This window comes from Amphibalanus amphitrite, unplaced genomic scaffold (assembly GCF_019059575.1).
Source record: "Amphibalanus amphitrite isolate SeventyFive unplaced genomic scaffold, NRLGWU_Aamphi_draft 000076F_arrow, whole genome shotgun sequence".
Lineage (NCBI taxonomy): Eukaryota > Metazoa > Arthropoda > Thecostraca > Balanomorpha > Balanidae > Amphibalanus > Amphibalanus amphitrite.
The window spans coordinates 758,519-779,443 of record NW_024881572.1 but is presented as its reverse complement, the minus strand read 5'-3'; the positions used below and the strand labels follow the sequence as shown (position 1 = coordinate 779,443).

At 51.2% G+C, this 20,925-nt stretch overlaps 2 protein-coding genes across 2 annotated transcripts in view; both read right to left on the bottom strand.

Annotated features, from left to right (window-relative positions):
* The window catches only part of LOC122379392 (aspartate--tRNA ligase, mitochondrial-like), a 60,548-nt gene that overhangs the window by 954 nt on the left and 38,669 nt on the right, over positions 1-20,925 (bottom strand). Inside the window, exons 2-11 of the mRNA XM_043361563.1 lie at positions 4,798-4,963; positions 4,334-4,491; positions 3,967-4,065; positions 3,674-3,772; positions 2,979-3,062; positions 2,573-2,659; positions 1,899-2,075; positions 1,342-1,512; positions 1,008-1,115; positions 278-700 (exon numbers count right to left, since the gene is read on the bottom strand). Of these exons, the coding sequence (XP_043217498.1) occupies positions 278-700; positions 1,008-1,115; positions 1,342-1,512; positions 1,899-2,075; positions 2,573-2,659; positions 2,979-3,062; positions 3,674-3,772; positions 3,967-4,065; positions 4,334-4,491; positions 4,798-4,936 (1,545 nt within the window). The 5' untranslated portion in view covers positions 4,937-4,963. The remainder of the gene's footprint in view (positions 1-277; positions 701-1,007; positions 1,116-1,341; positions 1,513-1,898; positions 2,076-2,572; positions 2,660-2,978; positions 3,063-3,673; positions 3,773-3,966; positions 4,066-4,333; positions 4,492-4,797; positions 4,964-20,925) is intronic.
* On the bottom strand, positions 6,651-8,957 carry LOC122379349. The gene has a single exon (XM_043361484.1). It carries the CDS (start codon positions 8,955-8,957, stop codon positions 6,651-6,653), a length of 2,307 nt encoding a protein of 768 aa, XP_043217419.1.

Sequence of the window (20,925 nt, the reverse complement as noted above, 5' to 3'; positions counted from 1 at the left end):
ATCAGCATAAATACGTGTTTTGAAGCAATAACATGATGCTAAGCACGAACGTAAGTTAACTTGAAGTTGAACTTAGTACATCGAACATTCAGCATTTTTACTCAAGCTACGTTGTCACAAGTTGTCAATGAGTCGGCTTTGGTCTATATCTTCCCTTGATGGAACCCAGAGCTGCTGATGGCGCTAGAAGGGATGCCTAGTGATATGGCCCGATCAGACGATCAGCCCAGAGTGGGTATAGCTGATAGGGGATACCGTCCCTCCGGCTCCCACCCACCTGTTCGGGGTCCGAGTAGAGCACGTGCTCGTCCTCGGCGTGCGGCCGGGTGAACGGGTGGTGCGCCGACACCAGCCGGCCCTCCTCGCGCACAAACAGCGGGAAGTCGACCACCCAGAGGAAGTGGGGGCCGGCGCGGCGCACCGTCACGCCGGCCTCCTCCAGGGTGTCGGCCATATGGGTGCGCAGCCGGCCGAGCAGCGTGCGCGCGGCGCCCTCCGGGCCGGCGGCCAGCAGCAGCAGGTCGCCCGGACCGGCGCCGGCCGCCGCCGCCAGCCGGCTGCACGTGTCCGCGCCCAGCGGCGCCGCCAGCCGGCCGCCCAGCCGACCGGCACCGTCCGCCGGCAGCGCCGACACGCCCGCCAGACCGGCCTGCTCGGCCATCCGGGCGTGCTGCGCCTGCACCGCCCGGCTGTGGTGGCGCTGAGAGGGGCGGAGGGGGGGGGGGGGAGTCATGGGCGGCCGCGGCGGGACCTAGGCGGAGGCACGTCAGGAGGAGTTACGGTCAGTCGAACTAGGGCTGGGAGCGGGCACAATGGTGAACTCAGTCAAACTCTTACAGCAAACAGGAACATCCAAATAAAACGAATAAGGATACTGCACCGTTATAACTAATAACGGACTGACAATAATGATACTCCGCCGTTATAATAACGGACTGACAGCAAATAACAACTGAGATATAAGCTGAGCCTCTTGACGCGATTCACCCTGACAGGAGGGTACTCACTGCTCCGTCAGGCACCACCAGGGCGACGGCGGCTCCCTCTGGTCCGTTCAGCTGCTTCTCCAGCACGTCCAGGCCGCAGGAACGCAGAGCCCTGGTCACCGTCACCAGCTGATGGGCGCGGGGGGGGGGGAACGGCGTCAGCAGGAAGTCAGAAGTGGCAGAAGAGGAAGGGAGAGACTGATAGAGAGACAAATAGATGGGGAAGTCAGAAGGCGTCAGTCTGAGACGGGTGTACGGCAACACATTACAGAAAGTCTGTCTGAGAGAGTGAGTTCCATTCGGTCCAAATCAATGATGGGTCCGCTGTACCCAGCAGTCAGTGCGGTCAGCTCACCCTCCACTTGAAGCGGACGTCGGGCTTGTCGGTGCCGTACTGCGTCATGGCCTGGCTGAAGGTGATGCGCGGGAAGGGCGTCACCAGCTCCTGGGGCCAGCAGCGGTGCAGCATGCCCTCCACCAGCGCCTGCACCTCCTGCTGGCTGGTAAAGCCCAGCTCCAGGTCCACCTGCGCGGGGAACATACAGAGATAATGTGGTGTCCTGTGTCGGGGCGTACCTACAAATACCACATCATTGTCACTTGTACACTCATACAGAGCTGCTGAAGTAGTCATACGGCGAGCTGTATCGGGCCAGAGGTCCCGGGGCGCAGGCTACCGACCTGAGAGGACTACCTCCATGACTGACTTGAGTGAACTACCTCCATGACTGACCTGAGTGAACTACCTCCAGGACTGACCTGAGTGAACTACCTCCATGACTGACCTGAGTGAACTACCTCCAGGACTGACCTGAGTGAACTACCTCCATGACTGACCTGAGTGAACTACCTCCAGGACTGACCTGAGAGGACTACCTCCACTGACCTGAGTGAACTACCTCCATGACTGACCTGAGTGAACTCCGGTTGCCGGTCGGGCCGCGCGCCCTCGTCCCGGTAGCAGCGCGCGATCTGGAAGTAGCGGTCCAGCCCGCCGATGACGAGCAGCTGTTTGAACTGCTGCGGCGACTGGACCAGACTGTAGAACTGGCCCGGCCAGCGGGTCGGCACCACAAACTCTTGAGCTCCCTGTGAGACAGACGGTATACAGACAGAGTCAGATATAACAGTCAGTGGCAGACTGACACAGTCCTGTAACTGAGTGCGGAGCCAGTTGGACATAGCGGCGCCGTGGATTACCCTGACTGACGAGTGTCTGTTGAGCGAGGGCACCATAGGATCTGTCGTGCTTGGCAATTAAGTTGAAGGCATAAACTGTGTCACACAGTAAGCTCTGGGTTGTCGCTCGCCTATGAGCAAGAAATATTCACGAAAGAATACCTACTTGTTGCGATTCAACTCTACAGAAAACACCTTCGCTGCCATACAATGAAGGTAGCGATTAGCGAAGATGAAGTCATGGCTCCAACAAGCGCGATGGCTTGTGACCGAAAGTATCATATCGTGGCGGCTTGGCAGTAGCCAATGGGCCAACAGAGTACGGAACAGACTGTACCTATACGTCGCACAGCCAGTGCACGGGACAGACAGTGTAAGAGAACCCGCAGCCGGGACTCAGTACCTACCCCGGGTGTCCTGCGAAACAGCGTCGGCGTCTCGATGTCCACGAAGTCGTGGTCTCTGACCAGGTACTCGCGGATCTCGGCAACCATCTGCGGCAGATGGCGGTCGGGTCAGGTACCGACAGCCCCGGAGACCTCACATATTGCCAGTCTGCTAGGACTGGTACTTATCCAGCTTAGGCACGTGCCGGACTGTCGGACTGACAGTTACATTAACACGCTTAATATGAACACCCACCACCCTATCCGCGCGACTTTCATTCATTGATTCGGTCATTCCTCCGCACACTAGGTCGAAGGTTCTGGTGTGGCGGGCGACCGCACTGTATCAACTAGGGGCGCCGTCTGAGCGAGGGGAGGGATCGGAGCTCCGTCTGACCGAGGGGGAGGGATCGGAGCCCCGTCTGACCTCGGAGCGCCGACGCAGGTTCTCCTGCAGCTCGGTGTGCCGCAGGTCCAGGTACCGGTACTGTAGGCGCAGCGCCTCCTTCGCCTGCGGGCAGATGGCGGGGTCAGCACACCAGTGGGGTCAGGGTGTCGTCCGCCAGGGCTCAACGGCCTGCGGTCGGCACCGGTACCGGTACCGGGCGGCGGGGAGAGATACCACAGGTAGGGTACCTGGCTTACGCTGGGTCAGCGATACATAGTGATCTAGGCCAGGTACAGGCATCAACTGTGACCGCGTTTTCCACGAAAACAGTTCCAATGAGGACATTCATCATAATGTTGATCTTAATGAACGGTGAAGAGAAGATGAGCTTCCGGAAAAAAATATAACACATTTGAGATGAGGTGCTTAACAGGATCTACGCTACGAGCGGACTCGTAGATTAACTGAACACTCGCCCAAGTCGCACAGTCAGGGCGACTGGGCACTGAGCACCCCTGTTCGCGTCAGGGCGGCTGAGAATTAGTAGGCCTACAACTGCATTCTGATCCGTCAGGATGGTAGGGTATCACGTCTACGGCTCAGCACCCTTGCTCGCATCAGGGCGGCTGAGAATCAGCAAGCCTACAACTCCATTATGTTCCGTCAGGGTGGAAGGGTATCACGTCTACGGCTCAGCACCTCTGTCCGCGCCAGGGCGGTCGCTGGGCACTGGCCTTGTTGAACGAGCGGACGTTGAAGGGCAGCTCGCGCTCCGGCTTGTTGAGCACGGTGATGTCGTGCGCCACGACCTCGATGTCGCCCGTCTTCATGTCCTGCAGAACAACCAGATCAGGGTATTGTAAGGCTTATCACGAGTGCCTACTCTCGATGTTCTTTCGACACCCCATTGATGAAATGCGTGCTCATGTATTCCCGTACATACAGCAGCGGGTAGCGCACAGCGGAATCACAATTGATCGCTCATCGCTGAGTCATCCGCCCGGCCTGCCCTGGTCGAGTACCGTACCTGGTTCTGTTGGCCGTCAGGACGGAGACGAACGGCGCCAGTCACCTGAAGCACCGACTCCAGGGGCAGGCTGTCGACCAGCTCCGACAGACGACGGTCCTGGGTCAGAAAACAGCACAGACCACGGTCAGGCATGGGGCACAGACAGCAGAGCACAGACAAAAGAGCACAGAAAACAGCACAGACCACGGTCAGGCATGGGGCACAGACAGCAGAGCGCAGACAAAAGAGCACAGAACAGTGACAACAGTCAGACCTGAGGCACACACAACAGCGGCAGAGTGTCCAACAGCACACACATTACGGGTGGTATGCAGCCAATTCAGTCCTTCCTGCCCCGTCAGCGCCCCCCGCCGCCAGCGCCCACCTCGTCCGGCAGGATCAGCTGGGTGACGCCGTAGCCGTCCCTCAGGGTGATGAACTTTCCCATCCGTTTGAACTGGAGCCAGCCGCAGAGGCTGACGCTCCTGCCGGCGTCCTTGGCACGCAGCTGGCCGCACGTATGGGTCCGGTGCTGAAAACTGCCTGCGAACGCACAGCGGCGCAACGTCAACACTGCAGCGGGGATCAGCCGAAGAAATGTGGCGCTTGGTTCGTAAAAAGATCATAAGTTATTTTTTAAACAATGTTGTCAAAGCAGAAGTGAATCATCGTCGTAAGATTCACAAGCGAGCCTGCTCTCCCCCTCGCATTGAGACCCGCCCGCTCCCTTTCCACCTGCCCCGGACCGTTCAGAAGTCCCCTGGCGGTACAACCGAGTGCCAGCGCCCGGTGAGCGGACAGCCGGACAGTCCAGTCCCCCTACCTCTCCCGCTCTCCGGCAGCACTCACTAGCGCGGCGGATCGCGGCCGGAGCCGCCAGGCGCGGCTGCGCGGGCCGTCCGACCGGGCTCGGCCGCAGGCCCCGCAGCAGGCCGGTGGCCGCGGTGTCCGCCAGTCGCCATACGCGCAGAAGGCGGCCGGCCAGCATGGCGCCGCACTCCTGGGGACAGACGCACTGCACACAGAGGGTTAGCACACACTGGTTATCGTCCCATGACTCGTGAGTGGGATTAAGGAACTCATCAAATGATGCTGGCAACTCATGAGTCATGACAATACAGTTCCAGCCTTCAGGAATCAGGGCATGTGTAGAAATGGATGAATAAATGTGTGCACAAATTCCCAGACTTGTCCAGCAGTTGAACTACTTGTTCCAGACCTACTTGTCAAAACCAGCCATGCAAGTGAGGCCTAACTACTCTAGGTAGGTAGCCTCAGTCCCATTTCCCTTCCAAGTTCATTTTGAATGACAGACAGATTGAAAAGGCGTATATTTTCAATGACAACAAAGCGCTCAACATCTGCAACACAACAATCCCAAAATCATGACAGATCACTTTCAATTTGCACATATTCCATTAGCAAGCAATAACACACTATTGCTCTACACCACACAGCTTGCATAATTCAACTGTTAGCTAGCAGTCACTACTGATACTCACTAATACCACTAATTAGTCCATGTTGTCAAGTCATTGCTGCAATATGTGATGTGCTCACCATTGCCTTTCAGTACCTTGTCAGCCAAATACAAAAGCCCTGTGCCTCTCCATTAGCACTATTCCCGTTCTAAGCAGGATGGTTGGCAGCAGGTTGGTTTGCTGCAGTGGAACCACCAGTCTTCCCCTGGGGGTTGTGCTGGGCTTCAGGCTGTGGCCACAGCTCAGGGAACCCGGAGCAGCACACAGACTCTTTGCCCCATGTTCGACAGCACTCTTTCAGTCTGTCTATTTCTTCCTGACACTTATCTTCTTGGAACTTTTTACTGTTCAAACACTTTTGAATCTCACAAGCATATTTCTTACATGGGTCCTTCTTTGGCATTTTTAGATTGCTTTGTATGCATGTATTTATGCTGTAAACAAATAGCACTGTTACAAATAGTTACAGTGTTGATCTATGACAGATATTGGTCACAGACAACACCATATGAGTCCCTATCAGCTAATGAAGAGACACTGGGCTTTAGAGCTAGTCTAACTAGCCACTGAAGGCAATGGTTAGCACATACCGCCATGATACCGCTGCATCAGTGGGACTGATTTAGTGATTTAGTGTCTAGATCGGTACTTGTATCTCTTCATGATCTTAGGTGGTAACTTATATAGTTTCATGCTTAGATTTATACATTTTATAGGTATTAACTGCTGTTTTGATTTGGTCCCCAGTGACAATAAGTTGTCCAGTGTAATTTAATAAATGAATTCAGTTAAATTAATAGCGAGAATATCAAAAACATATCTATTAAATTTAATGCTTACATGCTTAAGACTTCAATTAGTTACAGTGCCAACTGCCAAGGACACTGGCCCCTTTTTACAGAATTTACCAATATCTGTTATTACGTAAGCTACATTGCCATTGACTATCTACTACTGTACAACCATGAGACATTAGACTATTCTATAAATCACAATGAATGACTGTAAGGTCAACCAATGTTTGAGTGCAGTCTTCCAACAGCAGAAAAAGAAGCGGAAGAGCAGGCGGACATTTAAATACATGTCATCAGTCATAGGGGACGACGGTGAAAACAGGGCGCCTGGGGCGATTTGATCAAGGTTCATGAAATTCACACGTGACGTTTAGCATGTAGAAGGCCATAGGTGGGCACGATCCGTTCCTTCTTCTTCTTCTACACGTCACGCCGTGGCCGCCGGGGCGGCCACGGCCGTGGCAGCGTCGACCGGGGGGTCGACACGGCCCACCCGCCGCAGGTACTCGAAGATGAGAGTCGCTGATCCGCCCAGCACATGCCCCAGGCTCGGCAGAGGTCCGCCCCACAGGCGGGACCTCATGTGGGCGTACGCTGGGCATTCGGTCAGCAAGTGTGCTACCGAGTCTTCCTCCTCGCAGTTCAGGCAGTCGGGGTTTGTCGCAAGACCGATCTCGTGGAGAGTCTTCCTTGTGAGCACTGATCTTCCCACTCTCAGTTGAGACAGTGTCACCTGCTCCCACCTGGTCAAGTCCTCGTGTCCGGGCGTGGGTGGTAGGTGAGGATGAGCTTTGGCTCGGGCTGCGGTCCACTCGGCGGATCTGTGGCGTATCGCCGCTCGGGCGCCGGCCATGTCCAGCGGGACCGCTGCCTGGCTTAGCTCTGCCGCGGCTCGGTTGGCTAGCCTGTCGGCGTCCTCATTACCAGGGATGCCAGCATGCCCCGGTACCCACTGGAGGGTGACGTGCTTCCCGGAGCACGTGAGGTCGTGGAGAGAGGCCCAGATGCTCGCCGGTAGCTCCTCCAGTTGGGCTGCCTGCCCGCGCTGGAGCGTCTGTAGACACGCCCTGGAGTCGGTGCAAAGGCGGATCTCCTTGATGGCGTCTAGGGAGTCGGCCGGCAGGCTCGCCAGGGACTTCAGTGCCTCCCGGACTGCCACCAGCTCCGCCCTGGTGCTGCTGCAGTGGGTGCCTGCAGCTGCCAGGCACTCGATCCTGCGGTCGTTCTCCCGGTGTAGGATAATGGCCGCTCCTCCTCCTCCGTTGGACGTGCCTCCGGCCGCCGAGCCGTCACTCCATATGGAGCAGTCTGGCGCGGGCAGGGCGGCCAGGGCGCGCTCTGCCGCCTCTCTCCTCTTGTCAGGTGGGTCTGTCCGCCGCGTGGTGGTTGGTAGGTCCACGATGAAGGTCACTGACCCCTGATGGGCCGACCACGGCGGCTCCGGTGACACCCTCAGGAACGGCTCCGCTGGGCAGCCCGACACTCCCGCCTCCTTCAGAGTCCACTGGCCCACTCTGCGTATGCATGGCTTGTGGGGCAGCAGGGCGTCTTCATCCGGCGGGGCTGGCTCCGGTCGTCCCTCCTCGGCAGCTTGAACGCAGGCCCGTTTCCAGGCCTCGTGCGCGCGGTACTTGAGGCGAGGTCGGGGGTCTCGTTCCAGCAGCTGCTTGGCTCGGTCTTCCGCTGGCAGGCGGACGATGCGGCTGGCTTCGGTAGCTGCCAGTTCCTTGGCCCGTACTGTCAGGGCGGGGAGGTCCGCCTCCGCCAGCAGAGCCGCTCTGTTAGTCGGGAGGATGCATCCGGTGATTATGCGGGCACACCTGTTCTGCTCAGTTTCGATCTTGACGCGCAGGGCGGGGGAGGCGTGAGTGAAGTACACCGCCGCACCGTACTCGAAGACCGATCTGATGTAGGTGATGTAGGCCGTTCGGAGAGTCCTGCGGTGCGCTCCGTAGGTCTTCCCCGCGAGTGCTTGCAGGCACTGTCTGCGCTTCGCCATCCTGTCCTTGAGGGAGGAGATGTGGCTGCTGAAGGTTAGCTGGTCGTCGAAGGTGATGCCCAGGAAGGTCGGGTTCGGGTCGTACCTCAGAGGTTCTCCTGAGAACTTCAACGTCGGTACCACCTTGCCTCCGCACTCCTTTGGGTCGAGGGTGAAGGTGGTGAAGCAGCACTTGGATGCGCTCGCCTGCACCTTCCAGTCCCGGGCCCACGACGCGACTGTGTCCAGCGCTGGTTGCATCTTCGCCGCACATGACTCCAGAGACGGTCCCGTGGCCAGGATGGCGACGTCATCGGCGAACAGAGACCAGGTAGAGTCGTTTGGGGCGTTCTTGTCGACATCGTTGATATACACCAGCCATAGTATGGGCGCGAGCACCGAGCCTTGCGGTAGGCCCTCTGGAAAGACCCTCCAGTCTGATGTGCTGTTGCCCCACCTGACCCTGGCTCTCCGATCGCTCAAGAAGTTGCGGAGCCACTTGACCGCGTGTGCAGGCACTCCCAGGCGGCCCAGCTTGGCGAGAAGGGCGTCTCTCCACACCCTATCGTAAGCCTTCTGGAAGTCTAGCAGGGCAAGGACCGCACGCTCCGGCTTCGGCTTCTCGAAGGCGTCGAAGACGGACTGAGTGACTCTGATGATCTGGTCCATGGTCGAGTGGAGGCGCCGGAATCCCGCTTGGTTGGTGTTTATCAGTTGTCGGTCCTCGAGCCAGTACTGCAGCCTGTTCTGGACCATTCTCTCGAAGAGCTTGCTGGTGCAGCTGAGCAGCGAGATGGGCCGGTACGAGTTCGGGTCTGCTGGATCTTTTCCTTTCTTCGACGATCCGTTCCTCCGTTCCTCCGTTCCGGAACGCCGTTACAATTTTTAGGAACGGAGGAACGGACTCGTTACATATTAAAAAGGGTAACGGACCAAGTAACTTCCGTTACATTGGTTGTTCGTTCCTCCGTTACACTTTACACGGGCGTAGGAACGTCATGAAAAGTGGGTGGGCCACCCTGTCAAGGGGCCTCCTTTTCCAGGGGGCCTCCTATTTTCAGGGGCCTCCAACTTTTGCCTCGTCCTGCTGGCTGCTTTCAAGTATGACCTCCAAATCTAGCTTCTGAGCTCGCTCGGGCAGATGTACCCAGGGGCGTAACCGCTTAAGCGAACAGTGCGGAAAGTCCGCGCACCATTTTTAAAACTTATTCCCCTCCGATTTTTTTAGAATCTATTTGCCGCAAACGGCGCATGACCCCTGAAAACCCTTACACAAATGTCTTCCTCGTTTCCCAGGTGCCCCCATTAGCTTCATAGGCGCCCTCTTTGGCATATAAGCGCCCTATGTATAGTCATCAGAGACATCCCTATATGTCCCACAGTCGCCCCGTTGTCGCATACAATGTGCGCTTATCATAGACGTCTCTCTTTTATGGACACTTAAAGGCGCCTCTCTTTGCCATGCCGGCGCTCCTGTTTCTTATGAATGCACCCCCAGGCCCCATGGCATTGATCAATTGCAGTCTGCAGATCTCTTTTGCATGTGGACGCCCATATATGTAGGCTTCAGAGGCGCCCCTCTTTCGCATTGAGGCGCCCCTATGGGCTTCATAGGCGCCCCTCTATTGCACGTAGGTGCCCTACTGTCTCAGAACCGCTCCCCTTTGGCATGCAGACGCCCATCTTTCGTACGGAGGAGCCGCTGTGGTTCTTAGAGATTAGACTTAGAGGTGCTCCCAGACGCAGATGGGGCTCTCGGAGTCGACAGTGTGGGACCTTCAGTCGCTGATGGGTGCCCACCAGATGTGGACCCTCGGAGACGCCGGTATGGGGCCCTCAGAGATGCCGGTATGTGGCCCTTAGAGACACCGGTGTGGAACCCTCAGATACTTCAGTGTGAAGCTCTTACAATTGCTGGTGTGGAGCTATGAATGCGCTGGCTTAAATCGCTCAGAGGCCGGTACATGGACATTATTTAGAGCTCAGTGAGAGCTTGTGTGGTGCCTTCAGTGGCCTTGTGGAGCCGTTAGACATCAACATGGTGCTCTCAGGAGCCGGTGAGTCCTCGGAGTCACTGGGGGCCTTCAGAGCTCCGAGATACTGGTGTGGGGCCCTCAGAGGTGTCGGTGTGGGTCCTTCAAATGTACCTATAGAGCCTTGAGATGCACAGGTGTGGTGGCCCACAGAGGCGCCGGTGTGGGGCCCCCAGAGCCACCGATATAGGGCCCTAAGAGACACTAGTATGACCCTCAAAGGCGCCGCTGTGTGGCGCTCATAAACACTGGCGTGGAGCCACCACAGGCGGGTGGAGCCGTTAGAGGCCGGAAAGGGCCCTTAGCCCGCGCCCTGGTGGGGGGGGGGCTATTTTTTGCCCCCCTCCAGACTTTTTGATATATCTCCAGAACCGCTGCGCCGATCGTCACCAAACTTTCAGCACCCTCCCGGACATCAATTTTACACATTGTGACCAAAAATTTTTCCAAAGGCTATGATAGGTTGGCCGGAAATGACGTCAGAGTGACGTCATGTTCTGCCGTTTTCGACCCAAAAAAGGGTTTCGCGGGAAGAGCTGTCAGGCCTATAGCTTTGCAAATACAGAAAAATGATAAAGACATAAAAGCTGTAGAATCAGCAGGGCTACAAAACTGCCATCTCGGATTTTTGAAATTTTTGGATTTTGACCCCCAAAAATCAAAAAATAATTTTTTTTCATATAATAATCGAAAAATCCAAAAAGTTTTTTTTATTTCGCAAAAACCGGAACATATGTGATAGTCCTTACCGCCTTCCATCCACATACCAAATTTTAGATCGATACCTCTTTTTTTGGCGAAGTTATAGCGAAAAAACTGTTCAAAATTGATGACGTCAAATTTTTAAACTCAATTTTTAGCAATTCTAGACCCCGTAGCGCAAAACAAAGACCACCATTAGACTCCCCGTGACGAGCTGCATCGAATCAATACCCATTTTATGCAAAACTATCAACTTTAAAATTTGACCTTTTTTGGCCTGACCTTGACCTGACCTTGACCTGAACTTCAACAGAAAGTGACCTAAGCCGTACCTGATAGTCTTATAACCAATACCATTGAGTTGGAAATGAAAAATTGGCCATAAAACATGCATCTTAAAACATGCAACCTTAGTAAAGTTGGGCTCATGTGACCTGACCTGTGACCCTTGGTGACCTGACCTGTGACCTGACCTGGTATTGTCAGTGACCTCTAATAGTAATATATCTACTAGGCAACTGACGCCCTATCGCTGATTCTCGACAAAATGCGTTTTCCTCGGTGTTATAGCGCATTCCCTAGAAGACCCGTGAACGGTGAAACATTTCATCTTTGACCTGACCTGTGACGTCATCAGTGACCCCGAGGTCAATGAAATTTGGTTTTCCTCGACAAATTTGACAGGCCTTTCGAACGCCGTTTGAATTTTGCGGATCCGTCCAGTAGTTTCGGAGATACGAGGGGGGGGGCAAAAAATAGCCCCCCCCCCCACCAGGTCGCGTTATAAACAGACCCCACCAGGGCGCGGGTAGATGCCTACAAGGAACCTTCAGAAGCCGGCGTGGCATCCTTATGGGAATAAGTGTGTCTACTTAGGAGCCCTTGAGGTGCTCTCATGAGCTCTGTGGGGCCCTACCGAGCCGTAATATGGCCACGGCCAGTTGCCGCCGCATGGCTCTTCGGACTATCATTCTCAGGGGCCTCATCTGCCTAGTTTGAATAGAAGGGCCTCTCAGACCATCAGTCTCATGGGCCTCCTCTGGCTAGTATAAATAGAAGGGCCTGTTAGACCATCAATCCTAGGGGCCTCCTCTGGTTAGTATAAATAGAAGAGCCTCTCAGACCATTAATCTCAGGGGGCTCCTGTGGACAGTATAAATAAAAGGGCCTCTCAGACCATCAGTCTCGGGGGCCTCCCTAGAAAAGTGTAAATGTGGATAGAGGGCCCCCTCAGATTCATTAGGAGTGGACCTCTCTGACTATCAGTCTCAGGGGCCTCTTGTGGCCAGTATGAATATAAGAGCCTCTCAGACCATCGGTCTCAGGGGCCTCTTCTGACTAGTGTGGATAGAGGGCCCTCCCAGACCACCGCTTTCAGGGGCCTCCAGTGGCCAGTTATATGAACAGAAGGGCCTCACAGCCATCAGCCTCAGGGGCCTCTTCTGACTGGTGTGAATATGAGGGCCTCTCATACCATCAGTCTCAGGGGCCTCCTCTGCCTAGTGTGAATATAAGGGCTTCCCAGGCCATCAGTCTCAGGGGACTCTTCTGGCTGGTGCCGGATTGAGGGACCTCCTAGACCGAAAGTTTTGGGGGTCTCCTCTGGCCAGTATGACTAGAAGGGCCTCTCAGTCCATCAGTCTCATGGGCCTCTTCTGCCTGGTGTGATTATAAGGGCCTCTCAGGTCATCAGTCTCAGGGGCCTCCTCTGACTACAGTGTAGATGGATAGGCCTCCCAGACCATCAGTCTCAGGGGCCTCATCTGACTATTGCGGATAGAGGGGCCTCCTCTGACTAGTGAGGGTAGGGGGCCTCGGCTAGACCGCCAGTGTCAGGGGCCTATTCTGACTAGTGTGGATGGAGGGGCCTCCCAGACCACCAGTCTCAGACACCTGACTAGTGTGGATAGAGGGGCCTCCCAGACTGCCAGTGTCAGGGGCCTCCCCAGACCAGTGTGGATATTGGGGCCTCCTCAGATCCACTAGGGCCTCTCAGGCCATCAGTCTCAGGGGCTTCGACTGACAAGTATGAACAGAGGGCCTCCTTGGATCTATCACGGCCCCTTGGAGTCCGTGCGTGGGGATTCGTGGAACTTATTTTTACGGAGTTTGTTTATACTGGAAGGTGACGACGTCCTCTCAAATCGAGACGAGGGGCCTCGAGTAAAAAGTGGGTGGGCCAAAACACATGGTTGGCCCCCCCACCTCGAAAAGTGGGTGGGCACTTGCCCACCTGGCCCCCCCTGTTCCTACGCCTATGACACTTTACAGTTTGGTCCGTTCCTTCGTTCCTCCGTTACTTTTCGTTGTCCGAGCGGGTTGATCTTTCAGCTAACCCACAGACGTCAGACATTAATGCAGCAGCGGAATAGTGGATTATTGAACAGCCCTGACTTGAAGAAGGAAGATGCCCTTAGTTACTGGCCTTCCGAAATGAGCCGGCGTTGCCAAGGCCATTTATAGAAGGCACAGTCACTCTCCCGCCGACCAATCAGAGACAGATCCTGAGTGACGTCACCCCTGATGCTCGAGGGTGTGTATCAAATGTACCCAAGTACAATCGGACCCAGAATCCAACGGGACCCAAGATTCATAAGTACCCAGGTGCCTCAGGCTATACGGAAGTACCATAGCGACGTTGGGTCCCAAGGTCCAAGGTTGCCAGAATATGATTGGCTGAGCAGGCAGACCAATCGAACGAGCTGTTAGAAACTACTGTACCTCAGTACACTCTCTGACAGTGGGCAAGTGTGGTGAAGAGTTCGCATACCAAAGTGACCCTTCCGGAGGACCGGCGGCCGGCGCCCAGTCAGGTAACAATGGGAAGGGTCGGAGGGACGGCCCGCCGCGCCGCACGGTGACAGCTGATTCCCGGGACGCTCAAGTGTCGCCTGTCAGACGCGTCGCCTGCCTCCCCCCTCCCGCCCCGCCGAGCCGCACAAAGCAGCCGGACCCTGTCGCGGAACGAACCACCTGACCATGCTGTCATCATCGGCGGCGAACTGAACTGAATGTCTTTCTGAGTCGTGGCGCTGAGCAAGCCTGAATAACCGGTCATGCTTGCGTATTTTATGCTTCAGCCCTGCTGTGAGCCATATTTTATGATTGCGGATCTTTCGCCGGCACAGGGGGGGGGGGTTGATGAGGTTTTTCGCGAATAACTCGCGTAAAAAGCGGCCGATCGCGACGAAACTTTCAGTACCCTCGCATTGATCAATTTTACACCTACCCTGAAAATTTCATGACCCTGACCCAAATGACCTTTGACCTGTGACCTCTTTTCCGAGACCATGTTTGGCCGGAATCGCGATTCGGCGTATGTCGGCTCGCATTAGCCGCGCGTTTGCAAGCTTTTCGTGGTTTCAAACGTTCAAACATGTGATTTGATGTTGCTCCCATACATTAGGGTGGGTGTCAAGGTCACCTGAAGGTCAGGTCAGGTCATTGACCTTTGGTGACCTCGGGTAACCTCGGTTCACCTTTTCGAGTTTTACATGTTTCTAGCCTAGTTTTTGGAGCTGAATTCGAATTTAGCAATCATTTTAACATTTACGAAGTAGTTTTGGTGCCTTCGTAATATGTTACGAAGCTGTCAGAGGCGGTTGACACGTATTACGAATACCCGTCACAACCCCTACCGGTTGACCTGACCTGACCTGACCCGACCTGGGCCTCGTTTCATAAAACTCTGCCGTAACTTACACCTTTCCGTAATTCACACCCTTTCAAACTACGGAGCGCAAATAAAGCGGTTTCACAAAGCCACAACTGACATTGTTTACACCTCCGTAACTAAGCACATTTGCGTAGTTGCCGTAATTTATCAAGCGTCCTACAAATTACAATTTCGTGTCAACACTTATTTTTTTACGAGAAATTATAAAACAATTATGTTGAATTTTAATCTTAAAAATAATTGATGAAAAAACAAAATTGATATTGATGACCATCCTTTATTAAAGGGACCCTCCCACCTTCAAAAAAGTTAATGAATTGGCATAAAAGTGATGTAGCGTGAATCACAAAGAGCGAAAATGAACATCTACCAAATTTTACCGGAAAATATTCAACCGTTTTCGAGATATAAGACTTTTATTTTTGTTTACTTTTTGGGAATTCCGCTGTTTCTATGACGTCACATAAAGGTTTTCTTTACGTCGGCATTTGGAAGCAATAATTTGGTATCAAAGTGCGACAAATATTGCGCGAATGATGCGTTTATCTTATCAAGGTCAATATATGATGGCCAACAAAGGATTCCAGGACAATTCTTCTTATGGCATTTTTTCGTATCGCAATTCTTCGTCTGCAAATCTTCGTCAGGGCATTTATTCGTATCGCATTACTTTGTCTCGCATCAGGGTATATGAAAATCGGCTCGCATTTCTTCTTTAACGCAAATATATGCAAGAGTAAGCATTGATGGACAAATAAATGCACCGACGAAGATTTGTAGACGAAGAAATGCGGACGAAGAAATGTCATGCGAGGATTCGTTCGGGTACCATGACATTTATGTGATTTCAAAGTCAAGGTTCACAGCTGATCTGCTAAATCAAGCCAAGAATCCAAACTATCAAAAAACTATAAATATTTGTTTGTCTTTCACAGAGGTCTCAAGCAATATAAGGTTGACATATGTTGAATCAAAAATCTACTGCCACAACTCACATCTCCTGCCTTAGTTTATCATTGTTGTTTTAACTTGCTAATTGCTTTCAAGAGAAACAGAAGCCAGTATCTGATATCACTTCAGATGATTGTTTCAAGATCTGAGTTCAAATGGAATTAAAAGCAAGATCAAGATGAAACAGGGATTATTGCTGTTAAAGTAGTTTGGCCATGATACAACAGGCACATAAATCATTAGCCAAATCAAATACTGGTTGGTTTGTCAAGATGTTTGTTGTCTGTCCTCTGTCGAGCTGCTATGAACACTGAACGCTCTCACTCTTACTTTAAAGAGAGTAGTTTAAGTTGAATGGTAGTGAGCTGTAATTAGACAAAGCAGCTATTCAGTGCTCACATCAAGCCAGGCTAGGAAATGGCATCAACTGTGGTGGGAGGAAGCAGGTTCGGCAGGCCTATGTTGTTAACTTCTGTTGTGTCTTGTGTTTGATCAACTGATGTTTTCTGCTCTGTTTTGTGCAGTGATAGTAGCAGGTAACTGCATGCTTGTCAAATTATGTGAATAAACGAATTCATAACATTGCATTTTTCTCTCCATGCAAGGAACAAGTAAGATGTTGTAGAAAATGTAATAGAGGGCTGCATTGCTGATTTCATGCACTTTATCAGAGCTTTATTTAGAATTGCTTTCCTAAAAGCTACACACAGGCCACAGCACTGAAATTCACAATGTCATAGCTTTTGGCAGAAAAAAAGAAAAGACTTGCCTAGGTAAAATTGGCTGAAAGTATGGCAGAGCAGGTCTTGATCAGATGCGTATGCCCATCCGTGTGCTTGCCGAAGCCGAACTGACTGCAACACATTAACTCTGACCCACCATGGTGGCTGGCATATCCTGAACTTTCACCACTCTAAACAAGACAACTTTCAGCCCTCAGCATTGTATTAAAACACTGTACATGGCAGTTGACACTCAAAATTTGTTTCAGTGCCATCCACGGACAACATCAGTCGCCATTCACCAGGCCAGTAAAAACAGAATAGATAATAGCTTCAAACCCATGTAGTCAGAGTTACTAGGTCTGCACCTCAAAACAAAATCCAGGTGACATTCACCACGCCAGTAAAAAAACAGGTAGGTACTTAGGTAACGTAACAGCTTCAAATCTGGTAACATGTTGGTCGGACTTAACACTTCCATATGTACATGGAATAATATGATACCAAACAATAGTGCAACCATTCTGGACAACAAAAGTGCATGATAAAATTAATTTAGAAGACTTTGGCAGCATGATTTACGAGCACAGGCAGGTGTTACCTACCAGCCTTCTCAATGCTCGTAAAACCAACATTGTAGTTTTGATTTTACCTTACATGATAACACACTTGGCTGCAATGGCACATTTAATTTAACACTGTGAAAAGACCAGTTATAACCACTTCACAAGCACAATTGCACCTCATGCCGACATCCTTTTCCAAAGACAGTCAGCAGCGTCTTTCGTCAAAACTGGAAGATCAATCCCCTTTCAACCGTTAACATCAAAAATATTTCTTCATGGTGTGATCTCCTATGGAAACCTTGCGGGAAAAGAATTAATGTCAATTGTCAGCTCTTCAAATTTCTTTGGACTTAAACTTGCAGTACCATATCCAGTTTGCTTTGATATTTTGTTTTTCATTCCATGTTGAAGTTGAACACCAAGCTCCAGATATAGCAGGCAGCTTGATCATCTTCGGCCTTGGTATAATATCAGTCCAAGTTCCAGTGGTGGGTATCTTCTAATATTCAAATTAAAATGAAAAGCAATAGGCTTTCTCAGCGCCGACGACGGATTTCACGTTGATAAAAAAGGGAGCTCAAGGTCAGCAAAACTCGGGTTCAAGGAATGGCGGGCGTTGAAATGACTGCTGACGTCATCAACAAACCGCTAATGGTTAAGAGATAGGGACTAAGCTGGTCCCACCCTGCAAGTAAAGGGAAGAAATTTCTTGAACACCATAAAGCTGCGGGGGTTGCGACCAGGATAAATGGTGGTTTCTGAGCCTGGCCGCAAACTTGGCTATCTCAACTCAAAACTAATGTTAAGGTGGGATGGTCCCTTTAAATCAATATATTGAAAACAGCAGAAAGCCTGCAAAGCAGAAGTGCCTTACTACGAAAGTGGCGCGGCGCGGCGAATAAACAAAGTTCCGATAGTTGCCACAAAAAGCGACTGGTACAGAAGAGTTGCAGTTTCTTTTTCTCATTTTGGCTGTTCTTTCTTCCTCATCGGGCTCAACATTATAAAATATATTAAAAATTAGCTTCGAATCTTCACATTAAAGGTAGTGTGCCACCTTTGAAAGATTTCCCATTTTATTTTTCCTAGGATAAGAAGCTTCTGTTTTTACCTAATATCGCAAAAAAAATCAAAAATGGGCCTGGAATAGTGCCTTTTTCGCCTAAAAGTTTATCGGTTTTTAGATATGTATAACAACTGTAGTGGGCTCACCTGCAAACAGGCGTCGGCAACAATCGCGAATGCGGCGCACATGTGACAATAAGCAAAGGTCATTATAGTGTTACGACCATACGACGTACGGGAATGAGTTATCAGCTGTCTAATCGTAGACAACACAATGTCCACGGTGACTATAAATATGTGACAATGTCGAGCCTTAAACTGTAAGCCTGTATTGGTATTGTTTCTTTTATTTGGCTGTCGAACATTATTTATGGTTTGAAATATGATTTTATGTAAAATAATTGATATGAAAAAGCCGTCTCATTAGTTATGACCCCATTTCACCACACGCAAGTGGCAGAAATGACAATGATCAGCTGATGCATTTTTCTTGGCCGAAGTCAGAGCGCGCAGCCCGACGCACCACCACCGCACCACAAAGTATGAGCAGAAGCCGCGCCCAAAGCCAGGGCCCCGGTAACGTGAGGTAGCCGAGTCGGGGCAGCGTGCGCTGACCCAAGCCGGGGCCGCAGCTTTGGGCGCGGTCTACCGCATCCCCGCGGGCAGCCCCGGGCTATCACATGACACCGGGAGGACGCGCGGCTCCGGCTTGGGTCAGCGCACGCTGCCCTGACTCGGCTACCTCACGTTACCGGGGCCCTGGCTTTGGGCGCGGTCTACCGCACCACCTAACAGGCGTGTTCGAAACCGCAGGAGCTGATGATGAACGGGTTTGTCGAAACTTGATTGGATGAGCATATCGGTAATAGCGATTTCAGTGTGTGCATTTATTGTTCATAGTGGTGTGAAATGTGGTTGGGGTACGACCGCCAACCCGTCGGGGCGAATTTCGCACTGGGGTACTCAAAATTTGAAGAATTTAAGACGTTTCCATGAGTTTTGAAGGTATGGATAAGTTCTAAAAATCCGGTTCTCCTTATCTGGGCCATTAACTCCATACGGTCCAGGAAAGCTGGCACACTACCTTTAATTCAAATTCACGCAACATTTTTGTGCGTAGTTTACACCACTGATATCAAGAACTTGATAAAATATTTGGCGTTAATTACGTCGTTTTATGAAACCCAAATGGCATCAATTGGTCCGGAATCGAGCATATGCCGTAAATGAAGCTCCGTAATTTCGATGGCGTGAATTACTCCGGTCTCCGGCTTTATGAAACCGAATTGGCATCAAATACGCCAAATCTGGCATAATTGACGGAACGCCGTAAGTAATTCTTTTTATGAAACGAGGCCCTGGTCTAAATGCTTAAAGACATCATCTCTGATCAAAACTAACACGATATTCGTGATCGTGAAATTACAGGTATGGTAAAACGTCCCAACTTTGGTTGTCACCTGGTTATGAGTATGAGTTCCGTTTGTATAGATAATGCATTTAATATTCCAGTTTCGGCGGTACTCTATTATTTAGGTAAGCAGAAACGTATTAACGTCAGTAAGGTGCTTTGGGAGTATATGATTGGATGGAGAACCGTTAAAAAAAACAATACTTCAGCATTTGCAAGCAAAGCTACCTAGCTCAATAAATTCACCCATTGCAAAAAAAATACTGTTTTCAATGTCTTCGTCATCTATTTACCCCAATCAGCAACAATGCATCACAATATAGCCATTTCTGGATTGTGGCAAGCAAATAAAATGGTCAAGGCTGAAACAGATTTTCCGCAGTCAGGAAATCGCATGCGAGAGCCTATTCAAATACATTACAATCCTTCCCGCATCAAACGCATGCGGGAGGTGCGTACGATTGATGCGAGCGTGATTTAATCAATTTGAATAGGCTCTCGCATGCGATTTCCTGACTGCGGAAAGAGTCTGTTTCAGCCTTATTAGAAACCATGCCGGTGCGTTTTGTGAATTTTACAATGCTTGTTTGTAGCGGTATATCTTATATCTGTCATTTATCCCGCGTCTTAGTCAGTATTTTCAATTGCTTCACGTGCTAAGAGAGAAAATTATCAGATGTTGAGTAAATGATTTGTTTAACAGGCTCTAGACGTGTAACAGTTGTTAAACGTCTACTGTGACGATTAACAAACTGTTAAACGTCTAGTAGACATTGCATGAAATATGTCGGCGGCACGGGATAAAATTATTAAACCGCTCGTAGGTAGAAAAATCTTTTAAACGTCTGGCCTATCGGCTCGACGTTTAAAAAATTTGTTGTAGGGGAGAGTGGGGCAAAGCGGCCACCCTAACGCTTCTCACGATGCCAACGCTTGATTTTTAAACTTGGAAAGATCGGTGGTCACGCTTTTGCGAGGCTTATATCTCAGCAACCACTTGACCGATTTACATGCGGTAATTAGTAAAGAAGCTTCATTCCTTCTATCAAGTATTGGATTATTCCTGATGAATGTGGGTGACCCCTTATGCACGTGCTACTTGCAAAACGAAGAGGTGTCAGTTTTGTAACAATTGCAATATCGGGCCGATTGCGCTGAAAGTTGGCATGTACAGGGTGTCCCATAAGATCGTTCTCACCTAAATTTTACTTTTAGGCGTACTCTTGTTTTACAACACGTTCAGCGTAACTCGCAAATTAACCCGCGCCCCACTGGGGTGGGGGGGGGGGCTATTCAATATTCATAGCCCCCTGCCGTTTTTCTACTGCAATAACTTCTAAACCGCTTGATGTATCGCCGCCACACTTTCAGTACCTTCGGCTGCATCAATTTGACATCTTGTGTCAAAATTTGAACTTCGTATCCATCATAGGTCGGCCGGAAATGACGTCAGAGTGACGTCATGTTCAGCCGATTTCGACGCAAAACATTGAACCACGGGAATCGGTCCCAAGAGCTCAGTTTTTGAGCTAGATCCAATTTCTTTGCATGAGAGGACTCCGAATGGACTGCGCTATCAAACTGCCATCTCGAATTTT